This window comes from Neophocaena asiaeorientalis, unplaced genomic scaffold (genome assembly GCF_003031525.2).
Source record: "Neophocaena asiaeorientalis asiaeorientalis breed wild unplaced genomic scaffold, Neophocaena_asiaeorientalis_V1.1 scaffold40, whole genome shotgun sequence".
Lineage (NCBI taxonomy): Eukaryota > Metazoa > Chordata > Mammalia > Artiodactyla > Phocoenidae > Neophocaena > Neophocaena asiaeorientalis.
This window is the reverse complement of record NW_020185335.1, coordinates 15,112,161-15,138,161: the sequence shown is the minus strand read 5'-3', so window position 1 is coordinate 15,138,161 and position 26,001 is coordinate 15,112,161. Positions and strand designations below refer to the sequence as shown.

At 66.5% G+C, this 26,001-nt stretch overlaps 1 protein-coding gene across 1 annotated transcript in view; it reads left to right on the top strand.

Moving 5' to 3' along the window:
- Positions 1-26,001, top strand: part of PIEZO1 (piezo type mechanosensitive ion channel component 1 (Er blood group)) — a 53,743-nt gene that overhangs the window by 14,166 nt on the left and 13,576 nt on the right. Inside the window, exons 2-21 of the mRNA XM_024735583.1 lie at positions 11,332-11,427; positions 15,927-16,049; positions 16,989-17,031; positions 17,142-17,280; positions 20,035-20,203; positions 20,350-20,563; positions 20,653-20,824; positions 20,909-21,022; positions 21,102-21,186; positions 21,831-21,931; positions 22,235-22,495; positions 23,102-23,216; positions 23,251-23,438; positions 23,521-23,669; positions 23,747-23,929; positions 24,298-24,410; positions 24,526-24,680; positions 24,804-24,980; positions 25,441-25,566; positions 25,640-25,840. Coding sequence (XP_024591351.1) covers positions 11,332-11,427; positions 15,927-16,049; positions 16,989-17,031; positions 17,142-17,280; positions 20,035-20,203; positions 20,350-20,563; positions 20,653-20,824; positions 20,909-21,022; positions 21,102-21,186; positions 21,831-21,931; positions 22,235-22,495; positions 23,102-23,216; positions 23,251-23,438; positions 23,521-23,669; positions 23,747-23,929; positions 24,298-24,410; positions 24,526-24,680; positions 24,804-24,980; positions 25,441-25,566; positions 25,640-25,840 — 2,924 coding nt within the window. The remainder of the gene's footprint in view (positions 1-11,331; positions 11,428-15,926; positions 16,050-16,988; positions 17,032-17,141; positions 17,281-20,034; positions 20,204-20,349; positions 20,564-20,652; positions 20,825-20,908; positions 21,023-21,101; positions 21,187-21,830; positions 21,932-22,234; positions 22,496-23,101; positions 23,217-23,250; positions 23,439-23,520; positions 23,670-23,746; positions 23,930-24,297; positions 24,411-24,525; positions 24,681-24,803; positions 24,981-25,440; positions 25,567-25,639; positions 25,841-26,001) is intronic.

Here is a 26,001-nt window from a genome sequence, read left to right as displayed (position 1 = left end):
CTCGGCAGACTTGGAGACAGTGCCTCGGGAAGTTTCAAAGCGGATTTAAGAGGGGAGAGAGCCCCAGACCTGCTTAGTCCTGTCAGGTGGGCTGCCGGGGGACTCTGGGTTCTGGTCTCTTGGGAGCCAGGAGGGACCGAGACGGGCTCACGGGAGCCCGGGCGAGGGTGGCATCTCTGTGGCGGACATGGGGCGAAGCCCAGGGCGCCCGAGGCTGCTTTTGTAACCTTTGCGGCCCAACAGACCACAGCTGCAGGCCTGGATGCCCCCTCGGAAATGGCCCCAGGGGGGATTCCAGAGCCCAGAAGTGACTCTTTCCTGGAAGGGTATCCTGAAATTCATGAGCGTTTTTTCTCAAGGAGGGGATGGTGAACAAAGGACAGCGCAGCTGAGTGGGTGAAGTTAAATCTGGTAAGACGTGCGCTGGCAGGAGAAACGTGTTAGAGCTGAACCACGGTAACAGGAGGAGTAAACTTGCTTGCTAATGATTTCTGTGCTTCTCTGCATCTAAAAAAATTCTGAAAAGGAAAGTGAATATTCTGAGTGGGTCAGCAACCTTTCCTGCCAAGGGGAAACGGCGGCCCACTCCTGGCTTGATGCAGCCGGGGTTCAAGCCTGGGGTGCACCCTGCCACCGCCCCCCCGCCCGCCATCTTGCCCCTGGGAGTGGGTACTCAGAGTGGCATGAGCTGCATCCCTGCTCCGGGGGGGCTGGTGTCTGTTGGCGGGGTCGGGGGGGGCAGGCTGAGCCGCCCTGCCCAGGCTGGTTGTTATAGGAGCAGACAGTGTTGATTTTTCCCTAGGTCACCGTGCACTTGCTGAGTTTCCAGAGCCCGTGTGGGGCCCCCGACACCCTTTCTGCCCCAGCCCTGCAGCCACCTGGGCTCAGACCTCAGAGGCGGGTGGGCCAGCCTGCGGTTCACTGTGCGGGAGCCTGAAAGCAGGTGGACCAGCCAGGTTCTCCAGAGAAACAGCCAATAAGAGATGGATAGATGGATGTGGTGTCTTACATGGCCGCCTATGCGCGGACGAGAGGGAGGGAGGGGGAGACAGAGGGAGCAAGAAGATTCGGTTTAAGGAACTGGCTCGGGCAATTGTGAGACCAGTCTGAAATCTGCAAGGGGCCCAGCAGGCTGGTAGTTCGGGCAAGCCTTGATGTTGCAATCTGGAGTCCAAATTGCCAAGGAGCTGGAGCATTCCTTCTTCCCTGGGGGCCTCAGACTGTGCTGTAAGGCTTTCCTCCTGGGAGGGTGTCCACCGTCCTCCAGTGCCTGCTGGACGTGGAAGTCCCATCTAAGGCTGACTGAACAGGCTGACGCGGGATGAAGCACCACGCCGGCCCGAAGGCCCCTCAGAGCAGCTCCTGGCCCGCCTGCCCCTTGGGGAGAGCAGTGCTGGTCGGCATGTGATGCCACTGGTCGCACCTCCAAGCTCTCGGGCAGACCCCTGAGCTCAGTGCCCTCGCCCGAGTGCAGAGAGCAGGCAGGTTCTCCCAGGGCAGGGCTGCCCCTGCTGCTCCCTGCTGTCGGCACCCGCTCCGGCCCACATTCGTGGGGTGCCTTTTGGGGTCAGTGCTGCGCTGGGGCGGGCGTCTGCTGGGGAGCAAGATGGTCGTGGGGCAGGGGCCCATGAATGTCCCCTTTCTCCCAGGGGGCCCTGACTCTGTCTCCTGCTGACTCGCACGGGTGACCAGAGCCTCCTTCCTAAACGCCCAGGCAGGGACGCCCTCCCCGCCCCAGCTCCCGTGTTCCTGGGGAGGGCAGGGATCTGAAGGGGCCTGCGGACCCGCCCCCGCCTGCCAGCCAGAGGTGGCCCGGTGGCATTCCTCCCCTCCCTAGGTGCTGGGAAGGGCCCTGGAGAGTGGGACGGGCTGTGACCAGGCTCTGGGGCTCTTTGCGGGATCCAGACCAGAGAGGCGGAGGGACTTGGGGTGCTGCGGGCCAGCTGAGTCACAGGGTGGGGCTCTGAGGCAGCGCCCCACCCTCCAGTCCCAGGCCAGAGCTGGCGGCAGACTGGAGTGCCGGTCTGCCCGCGGCGGGCACCCACGTTTGGAAAGGTGGCCCTGGCCTTGGTGGCTGCTGGAAGGTGACGCAGCCCGGGCTCTTTAGAAGCCCCGTGGCCTCGGGCCCGGCTACTGTGGGCCGGCCTTAAAGCGGACGCCGCCTCCAGGTGGAGGGGGGTGGGTGCAGGACGCGGGGGAATGCAGGTCCTCGTCCCCCCCAGGGGAGGTCCGGGTGGCACTGTCGGGCTGGACGCCCTGTGTTGGGCCCGGCTGCGCAGGGGTCCCACGAATAATCACCTTGCTGCTCCAGGACCGCGCACCTGCGTCCTTCCAGGCCCAGGTAGCCTTCCGTCGGCAGGGCACGTCCGCCGGGGCCGCGTCACAGCACGCGGGTCTGGGCAAGCCTGGGACCTGCGTCGCCGCCAGATCCCCAGGGGACGCCAATGGGGTGGCCTGGGAACCCCACGAGGAGGACCGCGGGTCTGTAGGAGGGGTTATGCCGCGTCTTGTCACACGGAGAGCTTTTGGGAAGACGTGTGGGCTGCTGGCTGGAGGGCCCTGGGAGGGTGCAGCCCGCGCGTACCTCCGAGCCGTGGAAGCAGCACCGGTCCCGCGCCTCCCGCGGCTTCGCGTCGCCTTCCGAGTCCCCTCGCGCTGCCCGAGGCTGCGGAGGCCCTGGACGGGGTCTGTGTGAGGGGTGCTGGTGGCCGAGGCTCCCTGAGGCCCAGGTGGGCAGTGTGGGTGGCGAGGCCCGAGTCCTGGGTCAGGAGGGCCGTCCTCCCCCTCATTTCCGGCGCTGCGGGCGGGGTGTCTCGAGGGGCCCCACTGTGTCGACTAGCCTGGAATTCCGGGTGGGGTGGGAGTGGCCCCGGGTCGCTAGCGTCCTTGTTTACGCAGCGCTGAACGCCCGGGCCGCTGGCCCGTCATCACGTGTGTTTCGGTCTGCGCCCCCCAGACAGGCAGCCTTGTTGCGGGACACGCGGACACACTGGTTGTCGGGGGCCACTCATCTGTCCCCGGGGAGCTGGGGGACGGGGGTCGGGGAAAGAGCAGGTGGAACGCGGCTGCGTGGGGCTGGTGTGCCGAGGAGCCAGTCAGGGCTCGGTCGCCGCGAGGGCAGCGGGGCTCTGGAGGGCCTGATGTCCGCACGGGCACCCCGGCTGGACCCTTTGTGCCTCAGTTTCACCGTCTGACAGGTGGCCAGCAGGAGCCCCTCGCTGGCACAGAGCCTAGGGTGGGGCGTGGCGGTGCTCAAGGGGGTCCAGTGGGGTCTGATCCTCTCGTTCGGGGGTGCGGCTCAGCTGGGAGCCCCTTTCCTGGAGGCTGGAGGGGGTCCTGCCTGTCCCTGGGACGTCTTGGAGGCAGGGGTCCGGGAGGGCGGGGGCCCTGCACACGGCTGACCCACGTGGAGAGGCCAAGGGTGCCAGTTTCCCCCCGTGTGGCAGGAGGGCTCCCAGTGCTGGGCGCTGGCCTTGGGGGCATGGGCCGGCTGTCACCTGCTCACTGTGGCCCTCTGTGCATCGCCAGGTTTGGCCCGTCTCAGCCAGGCCCTGAGCTCTAGGTGGCCTGGGGAAAGGGCGTGTTGTCAAACCGCATCCGGGCCAGAGATGGGGAGGGGTGTGTCTGCACGCTGTCCCCTTACCTGTCAGCCCGCAGAGACGCTGAGTGAGGCCTCCTGGGACTTCCCTGGTTGGCGCAGTGGTTAAGAATCCGCCTGCCAACGCAGGGGACACGGGTTTGAGCCCTGGTCCGGGAAGATCCCACATGCCGCGGAGCAACTAAGCCCGTGCGCCACAAGTACTGAGCCTGCGCTCTAGAGCCCGCGTGCCACAACTACTGAAGCCCGTGTGCCTAGAGCCTGTGCTCTGCAACAGGAGAAGCCACGGCAATGAGAAGCCCGCACACCGCAACAAAGACCCAGTGCAGCCAAAAATAAATAAATAAATTTATAAAGAAGAGTGAGGCCTCCTCCTGTTCTAGGAGGCTGGGTGTGGGGGGCGGTCTCTGACCCTCTCTGTGGAATGTGGGCTCCACCCCTGGCCTGGAATCCAGCCTCTCCATTGTGGAGGGTGAGGTGGTTTGGGAGCCCTGATCCTCCAGGGAAGCGAGCAGAGGCCAAATACCGCAAATACCGGCAGCTCCAAACACAGGGCCCGGAGAGCGCTGTTTCCCGGGGAAGCCCTGTGGGCCCTGGCCTGGGGGAGCTGGCTGAGGGTCCTCAGGGGAGGCCGAGCCCTGGGGGACGGGGTCTGAGCAGCCTCGAGGGGAGAGGCACCGAAGGGCCCCCCCCGCGTCTCCCCAGCGGGGCAGGGGCTGCAGTGGGGCCTGGGAGGTGGCTCCCCTTTGAGTCAGGAGGCCTGTGAACGGCCCTTGAGGCCCACGCCTGACCCCCAGAGCGGCTCTCTCCGCAGCCCCCCACCCCGGCCTGGCCGCCCGGCCCACCGGGCCTGGGCAGTGCTGGTTGAAAGCTCAGGCTCAGGTCTTCACGTCCCACCTGCTTCACCTGCCGGTCACCTCAGGGGCTATCCTCCACCCCCACCCCGGTCTGAACGGCCGCAGCGGTACCAGCCTGGCCCGTGTGGCACGTCTTGGGCAATGCTGGTGCTGTCGGGAGCACCCCCTGAGACGTGGTTCAGCCCCTTCCCCTGTGTTTGGTCCACGGCAGCCACCGGGTCCCCTTGGCCCTGGGAAGTCGCCATGCTTCCCAGAGGCCGTGCTGCAGGGAGGGGACCAGCCGCCTGCGTCTTCGTGCAGTCAGCGAGTCCTGCAGCCACGTTTCCCGGACACCGTACTCGCTAAGCCTGGACGCGGTGGCAGGTAAACCCTCCGCCTGCACCTGGGCGCCCCAGGCTGCCGGCGGGGCTCCACGCAGGTGACACAGCGTCCCGTGGCCGCCCCTCATCCCTCGCTCCGTCCTGTCCAGCCCCAGCCCCAGCCCCAGCCCCAGCCGCCCGAGCCTGCATCCGTGTCTGTGGCCTCCGATCTCCTGTGGGAGGAAGGGGATTCCCTTGAAGGTCGCTGACGTCCTTTATAGGCTTGTCCTTCCCGTGGCACCCGGAGCCGGCTGCCCCGCCTGCCCTGCGGCGTGGTCCCACCCGAGACCGCCCGTGCAGGGAGCCCCGAATGGCTGCGTGCAGCCCTCAGCTGGCCGGGCGGGACGGGGTCTCGGGCAGGCACGTGCCGCACGGACCGCGAGGGCAGGTGGCGGTCAACGGAGGGAGTGCGGCCGAAGGGCCTGCCGTCTCAGCCGCAGGCGGGTCTGGGCAGCGGGGCCCCTTAGCGCCCCCTCCCCTAGCCTTCCGCGGGCTCTCCGAGGGGCCCTGAGGTGCCAGCCCGCGCTGCCCGTGCTGGCCCCGGCCACAGCTCTTGTCCCGAGGGTAGGGGCGCGTGGGGTGGGCCGTCGGTTGACCTCCCCAGCCTTCCCCTTCCGGAAAGCTGGGTCTGATCCAGCCCTTGGTCTCCTCTGGGTCTGGGCCTGGAGGGCGGGGGTGTGGCGGGTGTGGCCACCGCGTGCTGTGGGTGCTGCCGTGGGAGCTGGGAGGCCCGGCTGCCTGTGCGGACGGCAGGGGACGGCTGGTGCCGCTGGGCGCTCCCGCTGCCACGTCTGTCCTCTTCCTCCATCGCCCGCCCGCCTGCCCGCCCCTGGCAGAAGCAAGCAGGGAAGTGTTTATGGGTTTCTCCTCGAAGCCAAATAAGGCAGAGTGAACAAGGTGGCTGGAGATGCCGCGGGCTGGGGGCGCGTGGGGGCAAACAGGCTCACGCAGGACCCCCGCCCTGGCAGCTGCCCTGGCCTGGCAGCCTTCCCCTGGGGTCTCTGAGCCTCCGGGTTGCGCCTGGCCCTGCCCAGAGGAGCTTCACCCAGCTGGCGGAGAGGCAGGCCCGAGGATGCCCGTTGGCGGGTCAGGAGAGCCCGGGCCTAGCCCTGCCGCTGCCCCGGGGCCTGGGGGCTCAGATGCCTCATGTCCTCCCAGCCTCCTGCCCGGTCTGTGGAAGGGCAGCCTGGTCCTGGCGGCCCGACCGCCCTGTGGTGTGTTCCCCCTGGTCTTCCCCTCTCGGTCGTTCACCGTACACGACCCCAGTTACTCGTGAGAACCTTCCCCCCGTGAAGAAGGAAGCCTCCCAGGTAGGGCCGAGCCCCTCCCACACAGGTGAACACTGGCTCTGCTTAGAGTGGCTCTTTCGGGCGTTTTTGACATTCACACATGTGTGTCTGTTCTCATTTAAGGTTTTTTTAAAATTTATTTATTTTACTTATTTATTTTTTGGCTGCATCGGGTCTTCGTTGCTGCGCACAGGCTTTCTCCAGTTGCGGCGAGCGGGGGCTACTCTTCGTTGCGGTGTGTGGGCTTCTCATTGCGGTGACTTCTCTTGTTGCGGAGCACGGGCTTCAGTAGTTGCAGCACGCAGGCTTCACTAGTTGAGGCTCGCGGGCTCTAGAGCGCAGGCTCAGTAGTTGTGGCGCACGGGCTTAGTTGCCCCGCGGCACGTGGGATCTTCCCAGACCGGGGCTAGAACCTGTGTCCCCTGCATCGGCAGGCGGAATCTTAACCACCGCGCCACCAGGGAAGTCCCTCATTTAAGTTTTACACAAGAGGGGTGGCAGTGGGCGTGGCCGGCCATGACTTGTGTCCTCCAACAGGGCCTTGGAGGTTGGTGAGTTTTCTCTGCTACCTGCCGGGTGCCGTTTCCATGGCAGCATTTCCCTGAGCGGGAGTGGTTATGACCCCTCTCACCCAACAGCTGGGGAAACTGAGGCCCAGAGGGGCCCGCGTCTCCTGCAGGGCTGGGCCTCCAGCCGTTTCACAGGTGGGGAGACTGAGGCTGGGATGAGTTCCATGGCCCCTGGCCCGGGCTCTTTGCCACTGAGCCGCCTCCTTCCAGAAACTCTTCCCAAGCACTCAGCCCACGGCCCTCCTCCCCGTGACCCCGAGCCAGGGCCCAGCAAGAAGAGGAGGAAGGGGCCGGTGAGCTGCAGGAGCTCCTGGACTCTGGGCCCCACGCCCTGCCGCCCTCCACCCCGTTTTTCCATGTGCCATGGCCTTGGCCGCCCTGCAAGGGGCCTGGCTGTCCCCAGCCTGGTGGGAGGGTGGGCAGCTCTGCCTGAGCCCTGGTTTCCCACAGCTGACCCTGCAGACCTGCTAGTCCTGGACCAGCACCGCCCCCCCCTCCGCTGCATCTGTCCCCCGCAGGCTGTCCTGTAGGGCTGGTTTGTCAGCGCCCACCCACTTCTGCTCTCTGGGCCACCTAGACCCACACCATTTCTGGGGGGCGTCAGCCCGCATCCCTCAGCTTCAGCCCCCTCGCTCAGTTTCCTGATCTGCGAAGCACAGGCGACAGGCGTGCCCCTCACGGGCGCTGGGCAGCCATGGCGGCCGTGGTGCGTCCCCCCGTCCTGGCCTCTCCCTGGTCTCTCCCAGGCCCACTGTCCTTTCACCTCTGATGCTGACGCAGGCCTCTGGGGTCCCACTGGTCGATGGCATGGTGCTCAGGCTGGCCTCCTGTGTGTCCCGGGGCTTCCCCGCATGGGGCTAGAACACTCCTCGGAGGGTCGAGGTGAGGACCCCGAGGGTGCGTGAAGCCCATCCCTCCCACAGCCCTTCACACTGGCACGCCTTCCCCCACTTCACAGGTGGGGAAACTGAGGCTCGGGGCGGGCGGCCTCCTCAAGCTCCCTCGGGAGGACGGGCCTCGTGTCCTCTTCTCCCACCCGGGGTGCAGGCCAGCCTTGGGGTGACGTCACGGCACCGCGGGTGCACCTGGGGGCTTCGATGTCTGGCCACACCCCTCCCCACAGGCCCCCCATCTCCCTGCAGGCCGGGCCGTGGTGTCCAGCTCTGTGTGGAACATCCCGGGTGTTTGTAACCTCCACGCTGGCCTCCCTGCCCTCCCTTCCTGGCTGGGCACCAACTGAGACCAGGGGTCACTTTCGCCATCTGCAGGACCAGGCTCTGATGTGCTGGGTGAGGGTCTCTGAAGGGTTAAACATGCAGGCAGGGGTGGGGGGAGCCTTTCCTGCCCAGCAGGCAGCCCTGCTGGCTTTCCCTCTGCCCTCACCCCATCCTATTGTTCCTGGCTCAGGAAAAGGCATATTTCCCCCATGAGGTCACCAGCCACGGGCAGCTCTGATGGGGAGGTGGGAGCTGCCTGGGCAGAGCAGGCCTGTCCCCCTCCTCAGGACGTCCCCACCGCCTCTCCACCTGAGCGTCCTCCTCCTCTGCGGGAGCCGGGGACTGCCCCAAACCTCCCCTGGCCTTCCCTGAGTCTTAGCCAGCCCTCGAGGCCAAATGCAATGCCACCTCCTCCAGGCGGCCTGCTCAGATGCCCTGAGCCTCCTTCTCATGCAGAGTCACAGTGAGGCCAGGTTCGTGGCACTTAGGCCAGCGGCCCCGAGGGCTAGGTGTGGAGCCAGGAGTCTGGACCCAAGTCCTCACTCTCCCAGCACGGAAGCCCTTCTCCTGTGGGAACCTGATTCCCCCTCTGAACAGGGGAGAGCGTGAGAGTTCAGCTCCCCGTTTAGAGCCCCGTTTGCCTCTGCTCCCTGCTCCCGTGCTGGCCCCGGGCCACTGTTTGCTCTGCTGGCCTCTTACCCTGTCCCCAGGCCCTGAAAACAGGCAGGGGAGGCGGGCTGGGAATGTGACCCCAGCCCCCTCTCTCATCCTGGCCCCGGGTGACCCTGCTGGGGCTGGGGGCCAGCGGGCCCAGCTGTCCTGGCTCACGTCCCCTGGGTCAGCGTCCAGGGCTGTCTGGCGCCACCTGCCTGCCGGTGCCAGCTTCCTGGCAGGGGGATCATCTGGCGGCCAGTCTCTGGGGGGCCGCGCTCCTAGCCACCCCGTGGCCTCTGTTTCCTCGTCTGTGTTGGTGGAGGCGCTCGCGTCCCAGGCCGCGCTCATCCTCGGTCTCTGCCCTCTGTGTCTAATGAATGAATGACTCTGAGGGGCCGTGGTCGCCCCTCCAGGGTAGGCCCTGTGCGACCCTCCCAGGGTGGGGCAGTCCCACGCGCTCCCCCGCCCCCACCCCCTCTGACGCTTCATCTCTGATTTCCTGCTTTTGGCCGATGGAGCTTCTAGTTTCTTTTCCTCCTGCTTGGCCCGGGGCTGGGGAGGGGCCGGAGGCCCGGCTCCACTGGCTGCAGACTGCAGAGCTCTGGCTGGCCCCTGCCCCTCCAGTTCTGGTCTCTGAGATCCTTCGCTGATTTCTGGGGCCGTTTGTTTTATTTTGGTAAAATACACATAAGATAAAATTTACCATCTTAACCATTTAATTATCATTATCAACTTTGGAGGCCACGCCACGCAGCTTGCGGGCATCTTAGTTCCCCGACCAGATATCGAGCCTGTGGCCCCTGCAGTGGAAGCGCGGAGTCTTAACCACTGGACCGCCAGGGAAGTCCCTCAACCATTTTTAAGTGTATGGTTCCGTGGCATTAAGTACGCTCTCGGTATGGTGCAACCGTCACCACCACCTCTGGAACTTTGCATCTTCCCGGACTGAAACCCTCATCTGGGAAGCACTAGTTCCGTCTCCGCATCCTGGGTCAGCGTCAGAGCCAGGCGTCCGGGAGCTTCCCCAGGACCCGCACCGCACTCGCCTCCCTGTCATGGGCTAGCGAACGCCGTGGCTGGTGCGTGTGTGCTTGTTCGGCTCTGGTGTCCCGGGTGGATCAGAACATGAGCACCTCAGGGCAGAGAACTGCAGCATGTGCCCTCAGGAGAAAGTTACCTGGATGGCTGGGTGGGCGGTACCACCTGGCTGGCACTGTGGAAGGAGAGGGGCAGAACGCAGCAGGCTGAAAAGTGCAGCTCTGGGGAACAGGAACTTTACAAGCCTTTGCCGTAAATGCAGTTCCCTCCTGCCTCTTGGGCCAGATCAGGTTGATTTTTTTGTTTGTTTTTACGAAAACGTATATTTGTGGAAAAGCTTTAGGTTTCGAGCTGATCTGTTGGCCGTGGCAGGTGTACGTGCGGAAGGAGGCTGCTTAGCTTTAGGGCTGCTCCGGGCAGCGGGAGGGCGCGGCAGCGTCCAGAAAGGAAGGCGGCCTGACCAGAGCTCGGGACCGCGGCACTGGCCGTGTGGCGCTCTGGGCTTCCTCATTGCTGGGGTGATGGGGGGCTTGAGGAGACAGTGGGAAGGGGCTGAACACCCCCCCTGGCCCTGCCACCTGCTCCGGGGAGCTTGTCTGCATAGCTGAGTCCGTGGCCGGGTTCAGGTCGGCTTGTTTTGGCCCAGGCCGTCCAGATGGCTGCTAAGTGGCAGTCGAGCCATTGCTGGCCTCACGGTCCACACCTGGGGGTCTGAGGGGTAGAGCGTGGAGGTGGGGTATCGACCCCCTCTTGCAGACCCGATCAGGGTGGGCTTCTACCCCGTGCAGCTCTGCTCCGTCACGACGACTGGGCCGTGAGGCTGGACTGTCCGCAGGGGCCGGGGGTCGGATCCGTGGTGGACACTGGCGCCCACAGCCGACTGCTCTGTCCTGGGTGGGCAGGGCTGGGTCCCCCGGGCCCGCTCGCTGGCCGTGGTGGTTGAGGAGCAGGGTGGCCAGAGGTGGCTCCAGCCTGGGGACCTCGCCAGGGCCGTCCACGCGATGCCGGTCCCCTCTGGGCAGCGAGCGGGGCTCTCCTGGCCCAGCCCTGTCTCGGGTCCCCGGGAAGGGCTGAGTGGCCCCCTTGCTCAGTGACGAGACCCGAGTTGGGACACACGGCACCTCCCTGGCATCCCCAGACCCCCTCACTTCCTGGGGGCGGGTGAGGTCCCAGCACCCACTGCACTTCATCAGGATGGGGTCGGCAGCGCGAGACGCGGGGGGCGCCCTCGAATCAGTGAGGGGAGAGGTGGGGCGGCTGCAGACACGGCGTGACTCGTGCCCCAGGCGACGTGCTGGGGGGCCCTGCCGTGGCCCGAGTGGGTGCACCCAGCTGTCTGGGATGCAGGGGTGGGGGGAGGAGGCTAAGAGAGCTGGACCCCAAAATCAGCCGTGTTGTGTGTTGACTGAAAACATAACATCTTACAAAAGGAGAGAAAGCAAGTCGGGAGAATGTCGTGACCTCAGGGTTGGCCCCGTGACGGGGGCTCCGCGGGGCGGGTGCCTGAGACACATGCAGACATGACGGCCACGCTTGTCAACGGACAGCAGAGCCGTCGTTAAGTCAGGCATGGTGCTCCCGGTGACAGTGACACGTCACGCATTGAGCGAGGTCGCTCGCCCACGCAGGGAGGTGGCAGCCTCGCAGGGGCGACACGCGCAGCACCCACGGCAGAGAGGCTCGGGGGGCACGGGGCTGGTTGCCCCCATCCCCCGGCAGCCGGGCTGACCGCATCCTGTTTGCCCCACAGCCTGCCTCTTCCGCGTCAACGCGCTCTCGCTGGTCTACCTCCTGTTTCTGCTACTGCTGCCCTGGTTCCCGGGCCCCTCCAGGCACAGCATCCCAGGTAAGGGCGGGCAGGGCTCTGCTGGGGGCTGGGCGGTGACTCGGGGTCTCGGAGCTCTTTGTTCAGGTGCCTGGGGTTGGGGGAGCGTTGGGGCCCCGGCAGAACCGGGCAGGGGTGGACTTTCTCTGCGGTTGAGGAGCCATCACGGAAGGATGGGTGGTCCTGAGTTTCATTTTTCATGGAGGACCCTTGGCTGGTTTCAGAATCTCTTTTCTGACCTCATGCCACAGGGGCCATGATGCAGGATGCCCCTGGGGCGTCTCCTGGCCGTGGGCTGGGCCGCCTTCCCACCGGGTCCCTCCCCCAATCCCCACCCTGTCCCAGCGCCGTCCTTGCGGCCCATCTGCCCTGAGCGGCTGCGGCCAACCTTAGGTCCAGCTGCCACGCCGGCTCCCCAGCCCCGCCGTGGACTCAGGCTCCATCCATGTGCGCCCGGCGTGCCGCGGGGCCTCGGCTTCCCCCCGCCCCACCTCGTCGTCGGGGTAACGGGGTAGCTGGGCGCACGGCAGTCTCCACCTGGTTCTGAGCTCTTGGAGGGCAGCCTCTGTGTCCGCCAGGCAGACGGGTGGGAAGGCCCATCAGGGCGCCTGGGCCCCCAGGACAGTGTGGACGGTGGTGCCCACGGCGCGGGCTCGTCTGAGAGGAGCTGGAGCGGAGAGGATCCCTGCGTAGGAGGTTCCCTGCCCCCTGCCCAGCAGAGCACGGGCCCCTGTGAAAGGAGGTGCAGGCAGGTGGCACGGGAAGGGGGCATGGCTGAGGGGTCCCTTCGCGCTGGGGCTCCCACCAGCTGCTCTCTGGGTGCTTCTGGACCTGCCGTCGTCCCGGCTTCTGGTGAGCACAAGTGCCTGGGGACTGCTCTGTGCCCCGTGGGTAGGGAGGCCGTTAGGTTTTGGAGGGTGAAGAGAGACACCAGGGAGCAAGTTGTCAGGGCATGACCCCCGCTGCCCGGCGGGCCGAGGGTTTGGCCGAGACCCTGGAGGGAGGCGTGCCCACGCACTGCCCCCGGGGGGTGCTGGCCACTCTGGGGCCTCGGGCGTGGCCTGTGGCTGCTGAGACCACCCCATACTGAGCGGCCACACGGCACGTCCCCACCCACAGTCCAGAGGTCGGAGTCTGGCCCGGGCCTCATGGGGCGAAAGCCCAGGTGTCGCAGGGCTGGTCCCTCCTGGAGGCTCTGGGAGCACCTGCTTCCCAGCTTCTTGGCTCGGGGCCCCTCCCTCCATCGCCCAGGCTGGCGATGGCCTGTCAGTGACAGTCCTGCCCTACCACTCTGACTCTGCCCTCCTGCCCCCTCTCCACAGTTAGGACCTCTCCTTCCAGGGGAGCCAGGGGCAGCTCCCTGCTGGAAGTCCGGCTGATTGGCACCATTGGTTCCCCTCTGCTGTGTCAGGAAGCACTCCCAGGGCCCCCGGATTGGGCATGGATTTCCCCGAAGGAGTGTCATTCTGCCTGCTACAGGGTGGCAGGTCACCCCTCCCCGGCCTGTGGCATCTGGCGGTAACCCCCTCCTCAGCCTCTCTCCCCACTTGGGGCACTCGTACAGAGCCCTGATCTTGCAGTGTGGGTAGAATTCAGGGGAGGGGCCCCAGCACGGGTGCAGAGCAGGGAGCCACGGGGTACCCCAGGCCAGACCCCTCCCCAGCCGGCTGGCCCAACTGCCCCCCAACTCCCAGCTCCCTGGGGAGGGCTGCTGGGCAGAGTCTGGCATCCAGGCCTTCCTCTCCTCTCCGTGGACCCCGTTCCCGGGCTTTCGGTTCAGAGCTGCTTGTTCCGTCAATATTTCCTGCCCACTAGCAACTGGGAACGCTTTCCTCTAATTGGCAGTGGTGGAAGCACAGGCTCCCGGCCAGGGCAGGAGTGCAGAGTGGGGAAGGGTCAGGGAGCAGAGGGAGAGGCGCTGGGAAGACTTGCCCGCCTGACCTCCATCCGTCCATCTCTCCAGCCCTAGAGGCCCTACAGGGACAGGGAGGTTGCCGGGTCTTCCGGGCAGGAGAGAGGAGAACGTGAGGCCTGCCTGCGCCGCAGCTGGTGGAAGGTCTGAGGCTGCGCAAGGTGCCCACGGGCGCTGATTGATTCCTGGCCCCATCCCCGTGGGGGCGTCAGCCTGACCCCGGCTCCCCGTGCAGGGCGGAGAGGGGTCGGGACCATCACTTTGCCGGGCAATGGGGCGGCGGCCGTGGGCCACGTGCCCCGCACAGGGCAGGGCAGAGGTGCAGCAGAGCTGCAGGTAGACCCGAGAGGGTCAGCTCCTGGCGACCTGATTAATGTTTAGGGACTCAGGGAGGCCCTGTCCCTGCCTTAGAACAAAACCCAGCCCCGCGGCTGCTCGCGGGAGAGGGTGCACCTGCCCCTGGAGCCCCTCGGCTCTGCTTGAACTCAGGTGCTGTTGGGACATGGTGGGCCGGGTGGGCGGGTCTGGTTCACCTCGCAGAGCAGTCAGTGCACCGGGAGGCTCCCTGTCATTGCCGGATGAGGGGATGAGAGGCTCTGCCATCCTCCCCAGACCTGCGCCCTCCTGCCTGTGAGCAGATGGGCCCCCGCTGCCCCCGGCCAGGGCCTCGTGCTCCAACTCTGATCCCCCCCCCGCCCCGCACCGGGGCAGGGTGGGGCTGCCCCAGTGGGCAGGTGTGCCAAGGGCGGAGATGCCCTGGAGCGTTTGCAGACGGAGCAGCCGCGTCAGGGAGGTTTGGGGCTGAACCCCGGTGCCCGCTCTGGGGCAGACAGATGCTCCTTGTACCTGCCACGAGCCTCCCTCTCTTCTGCTCCTGGAGCCACAGCCCCCCAGCCCCACTTCCTGCTTCTCCAGATTCCTGCCTGAGCCTAAAGTCCCTGAGCGGAGCCCCGGCTCCTTCAGGAGGAGAGACTTCTGTGTGACCCCTGCCCTGCACGGCAGAGGTGGGGTTGCCTGCCCACGAAGGCAGGCCCCGTCCTTCCGCGGCACTCCTGTGCTGTGCAGGCCTCACGTGGCCGAACGAGTGACCCCAGGCCAAGGAGAGAGGCAGGCGGCACTTCCAGCAAGTGCAGTGTGTGGTCTGGCGCCCATACGCACCCTTGTACGCACACATACGCACACGCGTGCGCGCCCGCCAACGATACTCGCTCTTTCTGGCACTCAGGGCCGAACCTCGGCGTCCACTGTGGTAGACTCTAGTGGTCACCTGCCACGCCCTTTATCCCTCCTGGGCAACTCAGGAGCCCCACACTGGCTTGACCCCCCTCCCCTTCTGAAATCAGAGCGGCCCTTTGGCCTCACCAACACTGCGGTCAGCCATCCTCTATCCTCTCGTTCTCCATCCAGCCCATCTTCTAATCCATACATCCTCCCGTCCTCCCATCCACCCATTCATTCATGTATCTGTCCTCCCATCCATCCATCCATCCATCCTCTCATCCATTCATCCATCCCTCTTTCCATCCATCCATCCATCTCTCCTCCCATCCATCCATCCTTCCATCCATCCTCTCATCCATTCATCCATCCCTCTTTCCATCCATCCATCCATCTCTCCTCCCATCCATCCATCCTCCCATCCATCCATCCTTCCATCCATCTGTTCGATTTATCTGTCCTCCAATCCATCCATTCATCCATCCCTCCTTCCTTCCATCCATTCTTCCATCCATCCCCCATCCCATCATCCCCCATCCATCTCTCCTCCCATCCATCTATATCTCCCATCCATTCCCTCATCTATCCCACATCATACATCCTCTCATCCACCATTTATCCATCCTTTCTCCCATCTATCCATCCATCCTTCATCCTCCCATCCACCCATCTATCCTCCCATCCATTTGTTCCCCATCCATTCCCTCATCCCTTCGTCCATCCATCCATTCATTCCTCCTCCCATACATCAACTCATCGTGTGAATTCCCCGGGTACAGCCGCCTCTCGGAGCCTGAGGCTTTGCTCTGGGCAGGAGAGCATGCCAGGTTCGATAGGCGGTGTGGTTGAGTGCTGGGCGGGGCCTTCCCTGGACGGTGCACGCTCTCAGCCCGCACTGGGCATGAAGCGGCACCCCGCTGCCAGGGCCAGGCAGCAACACAGATGTTTCCGGGGTACATGAGCAAAACGGAAGGTGGCCCCCCAGCCCGAGGGGGCTTTTCCTTCCTGCACTGGCTCTGCCCCCACTGCTCCACGCCCCAGGAAGGGGACAAGACCAAGCGCAGGCAGGATGGGCATACTGTACTCTGATCCCTTGCTGTGCGACTGTGGGCAAGTCACTTCACCTCTCTGTGCATTCCCGTCTGTGAATTGGGGTCGTGATAGCGCTGGACCACGGGGCCGGGTGAGCTGTCAGTGGGCTGCATGAGCTCGCTTCTCACGGCCCCATAAGACCCTGGGTCCGTGCTGGGTGCGTGTCTCGGGCTGGTGCGCACAGCCTGGCTCGGCTGGTAGCCAGGGCTGAGTGGCCTTGAGCGGTCTGCTCCCTCCGCATCCCCCCGCTCCAGGCCTGGCTGCATGCCGGCCCCACCGCTCCCGTCTCTGCCTCCAGGTCACACCGGCCGCCTCCTGCGAGCCCTGCTGGGTTTCAGCCTCCTCTTCCTGGCAGCCCACCTCACCTTCCAGATATGCCTGCACACCGTGCCCCACCTGGACCAGCTTCTGGGGCCGAGCTGTGAGTCACGAAGGGCCGGGAAGGGGGTGCCCGGGGGCAGCAGGCCCGGGGGAGAGCCGATGGCCTCCTGAGGGACTGGAGAGCCTGGGGAGGGTCGGGGAGCCTCAGGCTCCTCGGAAAGGTCAGCTCAGCCTCAGGGGCCGCCCTGCCTCACCCAGGCCCTGCCTAATATGGGCCGCCTCTGAGTGCCCAGCCACGATTTACATCCAGCCCAAATGGCCCAGCTTTAAGTGCCCCGGTAATAGGTGCTGGTCCCAGAGAACTGTGTCCGGGCAGCCCCGGTCTTCTCAGGCCCCTCCGTCTCCCATCTTCCTCCTGAGCCCTCTGGGGCAGAGAGACTGGGCCGAGGGCCCGGGCCCTGGTGTGCCGCCCGCCCATTGTCCTGCGCCCTTTCACCCCGAGGATGGAGTCCCCAGCCGGCGCCCAGCCCTCCCACCTCCACTGACACTAGCGCCCCAGTGTTCAGACGACGGAACCCTGGGCTCCCCTCCCCACTGCCCGGTGGGGTCTCCCACCTCCACGTCCTAGTGGCTCGTGGCGGGCAGGATGTCCCACCCCGCTTCCCATTTTCATTCCATGAAGATCGTGCCTCTCCTGCAGTTTAGGAACTGGAGAGAAGTCAGGTGCCTCGAGGGCCCGCTGGTCCTGGCGGCTCTTAGAGCAGCCCTCCCCACTCGGGCCCCCAGGGAGCAGCCGGCCTCGGCCGATGGGTCCGAGAGCCCGGCCCAGCCTCCCGGGCCACACAGCGCCCGGCTGGGCCATGAAACCCATTCTGCCAGGCAGAAGTAATGGGCCTTGGTCTGCCCAGCTTTCCCCGGCTGGGCCTCAGTTACCCTACCGGGGGAGGCAGCGTTCTCAAGCACCCCCGGACACCAGGGGTTCCGTGGGTTTCTCAGCACCCGCCCGCCTGACCCGGTTCCCCCGTGCCTCTCTCTGCAGGCAGCACCTGGGACACTGTTTCCCGACACATTGGGGTCACGAGGTGAGTCCCCCAGCCTCCCTCGGGGATTTCCTGGGCCTCCAGCTCCCGGGGTGCCCCCTGCTGGCACCTGCCCCCCTGAGCCGGCCACGGGCTTTCCCTGCCCTCCACAGGCTGGACCTGAAGGACGTGCCCAACGCCATCCTCCTGGTGGCCCCCGACCTGGGTGTCCTGGCGGCCTCCTCCCTGTGCCTTGGCGTGTGCAGGCGCCGTCCGCAGACGGCCCGGCGGAGCCAGCGTGCCCAGGAGCCGGTGAGGGATGGGGGCGCGCCTGTGTCCCAGCCATCTGAGGACTATTGTACTTTCTCTTTCTTCCTCCGTTTCTTATTTCTTTCTTTCTACAAACGTGGATGTTTTAGTTGTAAAAGTCCGTATATGCCCATCATGGAGAGACACGGCAACGGAGGTCAAGTGCACGTCCCTGTGGGGGGTTGCTAGCAATGCAGCGCGTGGTCCTAGCGCGTGCAGGGACCCCAGGCAGCGCCTGCGCCTTTTAAGCTGCCCCCTGGAAGAGGGTCTTCGGGGCCGCAGGGCAGTAGGGAGTGAGCGCTTTTAGAGGATGGTCTGCGCCAGCCGTCAGGGAGCACCTAGGGACCGACAGAGGGACAGACAATGTCTGAGCAGCCGTGCCCACAGTGGGGCCATCGGTGGGCTGTGTGTGTCAAGGCGCAGGGGCTGTGTCGGTTCAGAGGCCTGAAGCAGGGCCCTCCGCCAGAGTCCTCGGGGTCCCCCTGGGCTCTACCCTCCGTGTCCTCTCCTGTCCCTGCACGAGGGCTGTGGTCTGGAGCCCAGTCTGGGCCCCTCACACTCGGCCTCAGCCTCTGTCGAGTAGGACCTGGTCTCCAGGGCTGGGCCGGGTCTGTGGCCATCCAGGGTCCTGCCCGGGAGGCCCTGGGGGGCCACAGGCTCACGCCCTCAGCCCCAGTGTCCACTGGCCCAGCAGCTGATGCTTGCGGAAACGAGGACCTCAGTCCCCGGGGAGAAGGGGACTTCCTACCGCAGGTTGAGGTGGGGCTCAGCCTACAGCTGACCTGCCCGTCCCCCGAGTCCTGCAGTGCAAGGCTGGCACCCGCATTTCAGAGGGGGAGACGGGGGCCTGGAGGTAGAGTGGCTTTTCCAGGCACTTGTGGGGGTCAAGTGGGGCTGGGACCGCCCTGCTGCCTGCCCTCGGGGTGGCTCCCTGACTTGGCCGTCCCCCTCCGTCTCCCCGGTGCATGGGCACCGGCGGGCGCAGGGGCCGGGGAGGCCTCTGTTTTCCTCGTTAGCAGAGCCGGGGCTTCCCAGAACAGTTTCACCGGGAAGGGGCTGGCTTGTTCCCCACGCCTGGGGCGGGCGGGAGGGGCCAGCTCCCCAGCCCACGCTGCCCATCACCCCTCAGAGCACAGGGCTGTCCTGTCAGCCCCTGGGGGCTGAACTCCGGCCCCGGGGCGGCTGGTGTAGACAGACCTCAGAGCAAGGCCACGGGGGCCCATCACAGGCGCCCGGAGTTCAAGGCCAGAAGCAGCCCCAGCGCCCCTGTGTGGATGCTGCCGCCTGGCAGGGCCGCGGCACACGTGACTGCACACGATCTGTGTACACACGCCCGTCCTGACTTGGCACACGTGGGTCTGTGCCTGCCCTGAGGGGGTCATTGGGGCTGCGGTGGGAGGTGCGTCCCGGGGGTCCGGCCGAGGCGGGGCGGGGGCCGGGCCTGGGTGGGCTGGACCATGTGGGTGGCCCCCAGTAGCTGTCCTTCTGCCCAGCAGCTGCCTCTGTTCTTCCCACTCCCAGAAACGCTCATTTTCCACGGCAGCTTTCCCAGGGCCGGGGCCAGGCTGTGGGCAGGGTTGAGCTCGGGCCTGGCTGTAGTGCCTTCCGGCAGCTGTCCCCCTATTCCCCCGTCCTGGTGCATAATGGGGGGACCCTGGGTACTGCTCTGACCCCAGGGCTGGGCCTCTGCCCTGGCCTGTCCCCTCCCCTCCTTCCAGGCACGGCTCAGTGGCACCTCCCTGGGGCCTGCCCCGTGCCCCACCCTCATTTGACAGGCAGAAAACAGACTGAGAGCGGTTAGGGGGCTCACCAAGGCTGCACAGGCAAGACCCCTAACCCCCGACTCGACGCCGGTGTGTGACTGACCGGGGCGCCGGGCCCCTGAGCCCGTGCTGTCAGCCTGGACACCAAGGGCCGCCTCCGCCACGGGGCAGGGCATAGGCACGGCGCCCATGTTACAGCTGGCGTCTGACAAAGAGTCTGTGTTCTTTCTGCCTCCCCCGGGCCTCCCTGCTTCCAGGAAGCTGCTCTGTTCTGGGAAACCCTGAGGTGGGACCAGGGCAGCGGGCCCTGGTGGTCTCTGCACCCCACAGGCAGTTGAGGCCGAGAAGGGCCGCCCAGGTGTGCGTCTCACTCTCCAGAGGTCCCACTAGGCAGCAGAGCAGGACGAGGCTGCACCCTGGGCGCTGTCCTCCTTGGCTGTGTGATTGGGGGTCCCCTCCGAGCCTCCGTCGCTGTACTGACGAGGAAGGTGCCGTGGGGCCAAGGCTAGGGTGTAGAGGTGCCCTGTAGCTGTAGAGTGAGACGCACACGTGGCTGTGCTGTGCGCTGCTTTTCTTTTCCCTAAAAATCCCCACGCGGGCCCTCTCAGGCCAAGGGCACCGGGGACAGATGCAGGAACCTGTGGGCCTGCCCTGTCCTCGGGGTCCCCTGGTAGGGGTGGGGAGTGAAGAGGCCCTTGAGGGGCTCCAGAGCACCGTGAGGTCAGCCTGCACGGGTCGGTCACCTGAGCGCCAAGCCTTGGCAGGAGCGTGTCTTGCTGCCGCAGTGGGCGCCCTCCCGGGCTGTGAACCCGAGCGAGGCGGTGGGAAGACGGTGGGCGGAGCTGGGCCTGGAGGGCAGCGCGCGGCCATGCTCAGGCTGGCGGCCCCGTGTCCCTGGAGGGCCCGCGGCAGGTGTGGGGAGGGGCGGGTGTGGGGCTGCAGGGGTGGCCCCTCCCCGCGCACCTGACTTGCGCCCGCCCCGTGACCTCGGCAGGACCCTGATGACGGGGGCGTGGACACCGGCTCCCTGGTGGGGCTGCGGGAAGCCCCTGCACTGCCCCACAAGCGGAAATCTTGGCTGGCCGCCCGGTTCCGGATCACAGCGCACTGGCTGCTGTTGGCCGCTGGGCGGACTCTGGCCATAGTGCTCCTCGCGCTGGCAGGTACCCCCTGGGCAGGGAGCTGGGACCCCACCACTGGCGGTCACACCGGCAGGGGTCTCGGCAGCCCAGCTCCCCACTGAGCAGCGAGACGGCGGTCCGGCTGCCCAGGCCGGGCGTGACCCTGTGCGCCTCTGCCTGGCCTGCAGGCATCGCCCACCCGTCAGCTTTCTCCAGCGTCTACTTCCTGCTGTTCCTGGCCATCTGCACCTGGTGGGCCTGCCACTTTCCCATCAGCCCCCTGGGCTTCAGCGCACTCTGCGTCACGGTGGGCTGCTTTGGCGCCGGCCATCTCCTCTGCCTCTACTGCTACCAGACGCCCCTTGCCCAGTCCATGCTCCCGCCTGCCAGCATCTGGGCCAGGTGAGGGCTCGCCCACGGTGCCCCGGCCCTGCCCGCCTCGCACCCGTGAACTTCCTCGCCGCAGTCAGTAACGCACCTTCTGTGGGCAGGGTGTTCGGGCTCAAGGACTTCGTGCTGCCCCGCAACTGCTCCAGCCCCAGCGTGCTGGTCCTCAACACCGGCCACGACTGGCCCGTCTACGTGAGCCCTGGCATCCTGCTCCTTCTCTGCTACACCGCGACCTCGCTCCTGAAGCTCCAAGCACGCTGGCCCGCGGACTGGGTCAGTGCCCAGGCCGGCGCCCTGCGTCCCCGCACCCCTCGGGCCGGGACGGGGGTGCTGAGCTCTCCCCTCCGGCCTCCACAGGGGAAGGAGGCGGCCGGGGGCGACATGGAACTGGAGGTGGAGCTGACCGAGGTGGACCAGCGGCCCCAGGGCCAGGCCAGGGCTCCAGCCCCCAAGGAGGAGGCGGCCACGCAGGTGAGGGGTGCGGACTGAGCGGTGCGGCTGGCGCCCCCATGCCCCCGGGCTCGGCTCACGGGCCTTGGCTCGTCTGCAGCGCACGACGGCCGTGCCGCCGGACCCTGAGGACAACTGCATCGTGCACGACCTCACTGGCCACAGCCCTGTCCGGCAGCGGCCCCGTGAGTATGATGCGGCCGCATGGGTGGCGGGCGCCGTATCTGTGATGCTCATGGAACCCGAGACCCTGCGGGGGTCTCCAGGCTCCCACCCGCTCCCCACCTGCCTCCCAGTCCCCAGAGACCTTGACTGCTCTGCCTTGGGCTGCCTCTGCGGCCCTGGGAGCTGGGAAGACAGTGTCCCCAGGGCAGGGCTCTGGGGTGCTTCTTCCTTTTCCCTTTTGTTTTTGTGCTAAAGCCTCGATTTCCATTTTACACAGTAGAGGATGAAGCCGCTGGCCTCGGGGGCTGGCGTCTGGGGACGTGGGTGCTCACGGAGCTGGAAGGGGATCAGGGCAATCTCCTCCACCCCATCCCTTCAGAGTCTTGGAAGCCAAGGCCTGGAGAGGGGCGAGGACTGGCCAGGGTCCCACAGCACATCGGGAACAGGGTCGGACGGGAGCCCGGGCCCTTTGCCCGTGTGTTCCTCCCCCAGTGCCCTGTGAGCCTGTGCCAGGTGTGGCCCCCCTCCACCTAGGCTGTGGCTCCAGCACGCTGTCTGCATTTTCGGGCCACTCGGGTGTAGGCAAGGGGCTCGGGCCTATTGACGTTGGAGTTTCCCCAGCAGGGGTCTCGCCTCCGTGGTGACCCCTGCCCTCACCCCTTAGCGCGCTCCAGGCTGACTGGGCCTAAGGAGACGTCTCCGTTGCACGGCCTGGGCCACCTCATCATGGACCAGAGCTACGTATGTGCCCTCATTGCCATGATGGTAAGGGCGCTGGCCTGGGCCACCCCTCGGGCTGGGGCTTCCCGCGGGCTCCCTCGCGACAGATGGTGTCCTGGTGCCTTGTCACCAGAAGCGGTTGGGGCTGTGACCTGCTAGGCCAAGAGCAGTCCCGGCCAGCCCCCAGCCGCGTGTGTGAGTGTGCCTGGGCAGCTCTCCGGGCCAGCGGGGCAGGTTGGCCTTCCTGTCTGAGCCCCGGGGGTCCACCACCTCATTAGCCTGGGGGAACGGGGTATGGGAGCCGGGCCAGGTGTCCTGCGCAGTCCTACCCACGCCTCGGCCGTCCAGGTGTGGAGCATCACCTACCACAGCTGGCTGACCTTCGTGCTGCTGCTCTGGGCCTGCCTCATCTGGACCGTGCGTAGCCGCCACCAGATGGCTATGCTCTGCTCGCCTTTCATATTGCTCTACGGGCTGGCGCTCTGCAGCCTGCGCTACGTGTGGGCCATGGACCTGCGGCCCGAGCTGCCCACCGCCCTGGGCCCCGTCAGCCTGCGCCAGCTGGGGCTGGAGCACACCCGCTACCCCTGCCTGGACCTGGGCGCCATGGTGAGCCTCCTCCCACCCCGCTGCGTGCCTGTGATGACGCCGCGCTGCCCATTCAGCCCCTAGTGCCGTGGGCGCTCTGGAGGCCGGAGCCCACGTCTGGTGGTCACTGGGGTCACCCAGCCGGCCCGAAGTAGTTGCTCGAAGAGCGTTTGTTGAGTGAACGAGTGATGATCTCGTGTTCCTGGGGGTGCCATCCCATCTGCCTGACACGGGCTCTGTGAGCATCGCACGCGGCCCCTGGGTCTCAGCGGGCGTCTGTGTCTTTGCCGTGCCCCCTTCTGGGACAGAACGTTGCACCTGGACGGCCGTGCAGCTGCCGGTCACGTGTGGGGGCCTGTGAGTTAGTTATATCTCACTGTGCAAGCCCAGGAGCCTGCAAGTGTGCAAACACCTGTGACCCCGCGTTACCCTGCGGGTCTGTGTGCAGATGAGGTGGTGTGTGAGTGCAGGGGCTGCTGTGTGGGAGCGTGTGCGTGTGCGTGAACTCGTGCCCGCGTACGAGAGGCTGAGCTTCTGCCTGCAGGGAGGCTGGCGCGCGGGGGCCGGGCAGGCCGCCTTCCTGCTGCGGTCTCACCCCGGCCCCCGGCTCCGCCGCCCTGCCCCCAGCTGCTGTGCACCTTCACCTTCTGGCTTCTGCTGCGCCAGTTTGTAAAGGAGAAGCTGCTGAAGAGGGCGCGGGACCCCGTGGCGCTGACGGAGGTCATCACTGCGGCCGCCGCAGGTGAGCGGGCCGGGCAGTGGGGGGAGGGGGGAAGGGGGGCGGCCCCGCCCCCACTTGCGGACGCTGCTGCGGAGCCTGGGGGAGCTGGTCAGGGGCGTGTACGCCAAGTACTGGGTCTACGTGTGCGGCGGCATGTTCATCGTGGTCAGCTTCGCCGGCCGCCTTGTCGTGTACAAGATCGTCTACATGCTGCTCTTCCTGCTCTGCCTCACTCTCTTCCAGGTACGGGGGCGGGGCGCCGGGGGCGGGGCGCGGGCGTGCAGGGCCACGCGCGGCTGACCTCACCGCGCCTGGCCGTCGGCAGGTGTACTACAGCCTGTGGCGGAAGCTGCTCAAGGCGTTCTGGTGGCTGGTGGTGGCCTACACCATGCTGGTGCTGGTGGCCGTCTACACCTTCCAGTTCCAGGACTTCCCCGCCTACTGGCGCAACCTGACCGGCCTCACGGATGAGCAGTGAGTGTTGGGCGCGGTGGGGGGGGGGGGGGGTGGCGGCTGCCGCGCTGGCGGCACTGACAGCCCCTCCCGCGCAGGCTGGGGGACCTGGGCCTGGAGCAGTTCAGCGTGTCCGAGCTCTTCTCTAGCATCCTGGTCCCGGGCTTCTTCCTGCTCGCCTGTATCCTGCAGCTCCACTACTTCCACAGGCCCTTCATGCAGCTCACCGACCCTGAGCACCGCCCCCCGCCCAGCGCCCGCACCCTGCGCTGGGCTCACAGGTGCGCCCGTCCTCCCTCCTGGTGCCTGGGGGCCTGCAGAGTGTCCCCTGAGCCCGCACAGGGGAAGGCCGGTCTCGGGCGGGAGTGGAGTCTGTACGGTTAGGGCGGGAGACCCAGAACAGGGTTGAGTGCTCGGCCGCTGCCTGCAGATGCCGGGGCCTCAGGTACTGGATGTTTTCTCCAACCCACGGGGATCACGGTGTCAAGCTGGGCCCCACTCTCCCACCTAGTGGCTGCAGCGCAGGGGTCCCAGTGCTGGGGTGGGATGGCAGGTGGGGCTTCTCTTGTCTCTGGGGAGGCGGGAATGGGAGGGGCTGCAGGGCACCCCGGAATGCGGGAGGGAAGGACACTTCAGGGTCCTGTCCCAGGCAGGACACGGTGAGCGGGACCCCCCTGCTGCAGCAAGAGGAAGAGGCGGCGGCACCCAGAGACGAGGGGCTGGGCGTGGCCGGCCCCCAGCAGGCCAGACAGGTCCCGGAGGGTAAGCTCCAGGTGCCTGGATCCCGAGCCCCGGAGCCCCGTCAGTACACGGGATGGGACGGCCCAGGCCACAGAGGCCCTGTCCCCCGCTCCTCACGGGTCCCCCAACCCCCCAGCCAGCAAGTGGGGCCTGGTGGCTGAGCGGCTCCTGGACCTGGCCGCCGGCTTCTCGGACGTCCTCACCCGCGCGCAAGTGCTCACGCGGCGTCTGCTAGAGCTGCACGTCTTCAAGATGGTGGCCCTGTACACCGTGTGGGTGGCCCTGAAGGAGGTGAGTGTGGGCATGCTCAGGCACTCCCACCGGCCTCCCTGGAGCCGGTACCAGCGCGTGGCTGCGGATCGTGGGCCCGCGGGGAGGGCGCAGCCCCGCCTGCCACTGCCCGCCTGCCCACAGGTGTCCGTGCTGAACTTCCTGCTGGTCGTGCTGTGGGCCTTCGCCCTGCCCTACCCCCGCTTCCGGCCCATGGCCTCCTGCCTGGCCACCGTGTGGACCTGTATCATCATCGTGTGTAAGATGCTGTACCAGCTCAAGGTCGTCAGCCCCCACGAGTACGCCAGCAACTGCACCGAGGTACGGCCGCTGCTCCGGCTTGGGTGCAGGGACGGATGCGGAGGGCCTGGGCTTCCTGCGGAGGACCCACTCCCCAGGTTGAGACCTCTGGGTTCAGAGGTGTGTCCCGACCCGGCTGACTTCCTGACGGAAGTGCAGGTCCTGGCGTGAGGGGCAGAGGCCTGATGTCCGCTGGAGGGAAGTGCGGGGCTGCTCAGGGAAGCCCGCCCGCAGATTTCTCTTCACTCTCCCAGCCCCTGCTGGTGGCCTCCCTGTCCCCGAACACCATCCGTGTGCCCTTCCCTACGGAGGTGGGTTGGAGGCTGACAGCGCCCCACGTCCCTGGCTGGGGACAGCTGTGCTCCGGCACAGACCCATCGGAGCTGTGGCTGCAGCGGGGGTGTCGCGTGGGGCTGGCGGTCCCCGGGGTCAGCGTCCGGTTCCTGGTGGGCAGGAGGTGCTGACGCCGTCCCTCCCCCAGCCCTTTCCCAACAGCACGAACCTGCAGAAGACGGAGATCCACGAGTCCTTGCTGTACCGGGGACCCATCGACCCCGCCAACTGGTTCGGGGTGCGGAAGGGCTTCCCGAACCTGGGCTACATCCAAGTGAGTGCGGGGCAGGTGGGCCGGGGGGGTGGAGTCAGGGGCTGGGCGGGGCCTGACTGGCCACGCCCCCCAGAGCCACCTGCAGATCCTGCTGCTGCTGGTGTTCGAGGCCGTGGTGTACCGGTGCCAGGACTACCACCGCCGCCGGCACCAGCTGGCCCCGCTGCCGGCCCAGGCCGTCTGCGCCGATGGCACCCGCCAGCAGCTGGACCGCGACCTGCCCAGCTGCCTCAAGTACTTCGTCAACTTCTTCTTCTACAAGTTTGGGCTGGAGGTGAGGCGGGCGTCGACTCTCGCCTCCTCCCTGGGCAGGCCTGAGCCACTGGGGGTCGTCGCCACCCTCTGTGGGGTCTGCTGCAATGGGCAGGCCCAGGGCGGGGGGAGGGGGGACCACCGAGGGTGTGTCAGGTCCTCCCTCTGAGTTGGCCTGCGGAG